General features: G+C 31.9%; 1 protein-coding gene across 5 annotated transcripts in view; it reads right to left on the reverse strand.

The window, feature by feature from the left end:
• Positions 1 to 6: 6 nt before the first annotated feature.
• LOC106325824 (nuclear pore complex protein GP210-like) overlaps positions 7 to 4926 on the reverse strand; it is a 6505-nt gene continuing 1585 nt past the window's right edge. Inside the window, exons 1-4 of one of the 5 annotated variants that reach the window (XM_013763876.1) lie at positions 2651 to 2699; positions 998 to 1102; positions 699 to 910; positions 7 to 571 (exon numbers count right to left, since the gene is read on the reverse strand). In XM_013763876.1, the coding sequence (XP_013619330.1) occupies positions 513 to 571; positions 699 to 910; positions 998 to 1020 (294 nt within the window). In that variant the 5' untranslated portion in view covers positions 1021 to 1102; positions 2651 to 2699 and the 3' untranslated portion in view covers positions 7 to 512. Of the gene's footprint in view, positions 572 to 698; positions 917 to 997; positions 1103 to 2650; positions 2700 to 3223; positions 3659 to 3740; positions 3878 to 3979; positions 4198 to 4303; positions 4402 to 4926 lie in introns of those variants that run through there. The other 4 variants (XM_013763874.1, XM_013763873.1, XM_013763872.1 and 1 more) reach the window with 4 other exon arrangements.

Genomic DNA, 4926 nt, shown 5'->3' on the forward strand with positions numbered 1-4926 from the left:
CCATAGACCTCTTCCTCCAAGAGCTGTCCTGGTCAATCTCGACCAGGTAATGTAGTTAGGACCTTTCAGGATGACTGGAATCCTAACTAGCTTGTGCTGCTCCATCTTTGCTTGCTATTGTCTAGCGGGTAAAAAAAAAAAATTTGCCAAGGAGAAATTTGAATTTCTGAGGCTAGGCAAGAGAGAAAACAAGGGAAGCCAAGATATGTTCTCTAGAAATGAAGAAAGTAAACCAAACAAGTGAAAGAGTAAGGTGAATAGAGTAAATTTGCGGAAGCAGTTTGGTGTTCAAGAGCTTGGATGCTCTGATACCATGTTAGAAATTGAAGAACATAGTGAAGAACAAGAGAGAGAGATGTTTAATCTAGAAAGTAGAGAGAGATAGAGTAAATAAGGAGAATCTTATTTGCTTGATTAATTTGCTTATGGGAACATCCCATATATATAGGGGTTACAAGTATGACAAATGGTAAATGAGATATGATAAACTAATAATCCATTGTCTTGAGACCTTAACCAACCATCTTGTTTCTTATTGCTTCATCTTCACAACCAGATGCTTTTGGACAACCTATATATATATTGAATAGAACATCAATTAAGTAAGATATGATCATCATAGTATTCAACTAAACAAGGAATCAAAAGATGATATATATACCTCCTTTTGAACAAAAAAAAAAAGATGATGTATATACCTCCTCTCACAGCTAGCTTAATCTTGTGAGAAGCATGAGGGGCCCACTGGAGTAAAATCTTAGGTTTTATGTTCAGTGTGAATTGGACCGTCTCACTAATCTCCTCCGGATTCTTATGCCCATTGGTGTAACCCAATACAGAAGCTACTCCTACAGAAAGCATGACCGTAACCAAAAAGCAAAATCCCAAATGGACACAAGTGGCCACCAACCTAGAACTTTTAACGCACAACATCATATGTGAGAGACTAAAGAGCATTAGAGAGCTAATGAATGAACAGAGCAAAAATTTGACAAACCTGAACAATAGATTTCTCCCCATCAGCTTCAAGAACTTAACCACGTCCTGTAGTTCCACCCCAAAATCGATATTGACAATATCTTGGTATCGACGTCTCTAAAGCCTAAATCAGTAGCATCATGAGATTCATGAGAATGGGAAATACAAAGACGAAAAATTCTCAAACAACCCATCTCTCTATATATTCTAGGACTAGACATTTTATCTGAAATAGTCGAACTATACCAAAATTGGACTGGTAAAACCCGAGCGATTCTATTTCTAAATACCAAAAATCCAAAACCGAACCAGAACCTAATCGAGAACCGAATATCCGAGACACATACACTCTTAAAAATAGTAGCTACATTTATTTTTAAATAACTATATATCTAAAAAAATTGACAAATTATTTTTGCGACATATAATACTCTTCAAAATGAAGGACCCAAAAAGACAGAATATATTGTCTGAATATTTTTTCCGGATACAGTAGAAACTCTATAAATTAATACTCGGCAAATTAATTAAGAAATACTATAAATTAATAAATTTCTCCGGTCCCAAGTTGGGCCGGTTCAAAATATAATACAAATCGATAAGATAATAAGATAATAAGGTAATAACGTTTTAGAAAATCTTATGTAAATAAATGATCTCATTAAAAGTATAAATTAATAATTTATATGTATACACATTTTATATATGTACAAACCAATCATTATATTGTTTGTCGTATATTTAGAATGAATTTATCTTTATATATTCTTAACGCTTATATAGTTTGATGATATTTAGTAAAATTATATCTAAACTACATTTAAATTCTAGGAAATATATTTTATATACACCAAATTATATAATAGAACCAATATAAATGTCGAATTTCAAAATACATTAATGCATATACACTAAAATAAAATATTTTTCTTATTTAAGGAAAAAATATATCTTGAAATAGAAAAATTTAAAAATGAAACTTTGGTAAATTAATAAATCTAAAAATTAATAAAATGTCATAGTACTAACGTTATTAATTTATAGACTGTAGTATTAATTATGCAAATCATCCCATATTTTAATATGAACAAAGAAAATTTCTTGATATTTTATCTGAAAACCTCAAATTAAAGGATGTTTGTATCCGAGTTTGTTGAAGCTATCTAAAGGACCGAACTGGAATCAGTCATACCCAAAAAAAATTCAAGTGTTAGCAGATTCCCAATATGTTTGCCAGACTCCCAATATGTTTACCAGAATCGAACCAAATTTCATATAAACCAGAACGATTTATATGGACTTGATTGGTAGGTGCTTTAAAAGTGTTTATGTGTCTTTTCACATCCCATATTCTTTCTAAAGAATAAATCTCTTCGAATTCTGTTTTAGAAAAGATTTTAAAAACTACAAATGTCACTTATATTTTACCCATACATTCAAATGAGGGAATGTAGTGGGCAATAGAACATGACAAGATATATCTGAAAATCTCAGCAGATATCTGCCGACGTGAATCTAAGTTATCAATTTGCGACGATGAATCTGTGAATCGGATCAAACGTATAGATCCCTATTCGCCATAACACACCGAACAATTCTCTACCCAGAACGATGGTGTCTATTTTAAATGAGTGGTAATGTACAGAAATTAGAAATGAGAGAGACATTGTACCTCTTAATCCAATGATCTGCGGAGGAGGAGAAGAGAGGGAGACAATGAGTCTGCAAAGATCTGTGATAAAAGTTTACCAATTAAAATATTAAATACGAAAAAATCACTAAAAGTTAATACTGTTTCAAAAAAAACTAAAAGTTAATTATTTTTACATCCTTTTAGATACCCAAATTATCAATTAATAAATTTTTAACAGGTTTTGTAACAAAAGTATAAATGTCAAAATTTAGTTTAACTTAATCTGACCATTTGATTTGCCAATCAAGATTTGATTTCAGTTTATATATGTTCTTATGCATGCACGTGAAGATGGTTATGGAGAATGAAAAGTATTTGAAAATGGAAACACATTTTAAGACAGATGTTTAGACAGCTCTAGATATGTTTTTTTTAGCCAGCTCTAGTTATTATTTTCTTAAAAATTCTTTATATTCTGTCAACCACATGTAAATTGCCATCTTAATTTCTCAATCAGTTTGATATTTCATCAAAAAAAAAATCCTCTTATACTACCACCAGGCTACAAAACATTTTGATAGAAATAGATAGAAAAGATGATGTAGCGTATTAGTGAATAACACCTTGACAAATTAAAATGTAGTGTATAACAACTTACAAATCTAATAACGTTATTTAAATAAAATGGAGGAGGAATAACTCTACTCGATAACTTTATTTCAACATCTTCAAAATAATATTATGATCTGTAGCTGCTTAGCGCCTATATATGTGCCGTATAGACATCCGTCTGGACCGTCTTCTAGAACGATGGCACTTATCATGCATAACATAGCAACTGTGTCGAAAAACACAAAAATAATGTAATAGTATAGCAATGATACCACCGACGGGAGAGTATACTAGGAGGGTCATGTCAATGCAATCCATGGATATAAGGTTTGGTTTCAAGATACAGTTTGGCTCGAGCTGGTCATTGTTCAGTATGGGCTCTAGGATCATATCACAGCTTACATTATCGTGGCTTGCGAAAACTCTGACAAGAATCTACATATAATATGATGAGAATTGTAATATAATTGACTCAAATTAAATACTATGAAAACTGATGATTAATTGGTTTCCTCACCTCATCAAAATTCTGAGGATCACGATTCGATACAGTCTTCACAATGGCTATTCCAGGCCTCTTTCCATAGGATGACACATACACAATCCTCATATCTGAGCTAAGCCACTTGTAGTCACCAGATGCTTTTGGAAAATCTATATATATATATATATATATATACATTGAACAGAACATCAATTAAGTAAGATATGATCATCATAGTCTTCAATCAAACAAGGAATCAAAAGATGATATACCTCCTCTCACAGCTAGCTTAATCTTGTGAGAAGCATGAGGGGTCCACTGGAGTAAAATCTTAGGTTTTCTGTTCAACGTGAATTGAACTGCCTCACTAACCTCTTTTGGATTCTTATGCCCATTAGAGTAACTCAATTCAGAAGCTACTCCTACAGAAAGCATGGGCGTAACCAAAAAGCAACATCCCAAAAAGACACAAGTGGCCACCAACCTAGAACTTTTAACGCACAACATCAGATGTGAACTAAAGAGCAACAATAAGCTAATGAATGATGTTCAAAAAAAAAAAGCTAATGAATGAACAGAGCAAAAATTTGGCAAACCTAAACAATAGCTTTCTCCCCATCAGCTTCGAGAACTTGACCACGACGTGTAGTTTCACCCCAGGACCAATATTGACAATATCTTGGTATGGAGGTCTCTAAAGCAGTCGCATCATGAGATTCATGAGAATAGGAAATATCAAGAAGAAAAAATTTCAAACAACCCATATCTCTATATATACTAGGCCTAGCATTTTATATACCAAAAAATTAGGCCTGTTCAATATGGTAAAACCGAACCATACCGAACCAAACTGAACCTAAATAGACAATATGGTGTGATTTTGGTATATACCATATAAACCGAATGGATATGATTTTATAAAAACCGTAGGATTTGGATATGGTTTGGTTTATAACCGATTAAACCGAATAAACCGAACAAAACCGATCAAAAGTAAAAACATGTAAATATGTGCATATTTTATAACGTCACATGAAAAATATATTTGTTATATAAGTTATTCTTTTGTTAATAATTATTACCGTATTTTTATAGTAATAACGAATCGTAATTTGAAAAACACTTAAAATATAATTAAATAACAATTCATCGTAAATGAGGCTTTTTATTTTCTTATTCTTCTTCTTTTAATCATTTTGCTTTCTTTTAGCATTGATTA

The sequence above is a fragment of the Brassica oleracea genome, chromosome C2 (genome assembly GCF_000695525.1).
Source record: "Brassica oleracea var. oleracea cultivar TO1000 chromosome C2, BOL, whole genome shotgun sequence".
Classification (NCBI taxonomy): Eukaryota; Viridiplantae; Streptophyta; class Magnoliopsida; order Brassicales; family Brassicaceae; genus Brassica; species Brassica oleracea.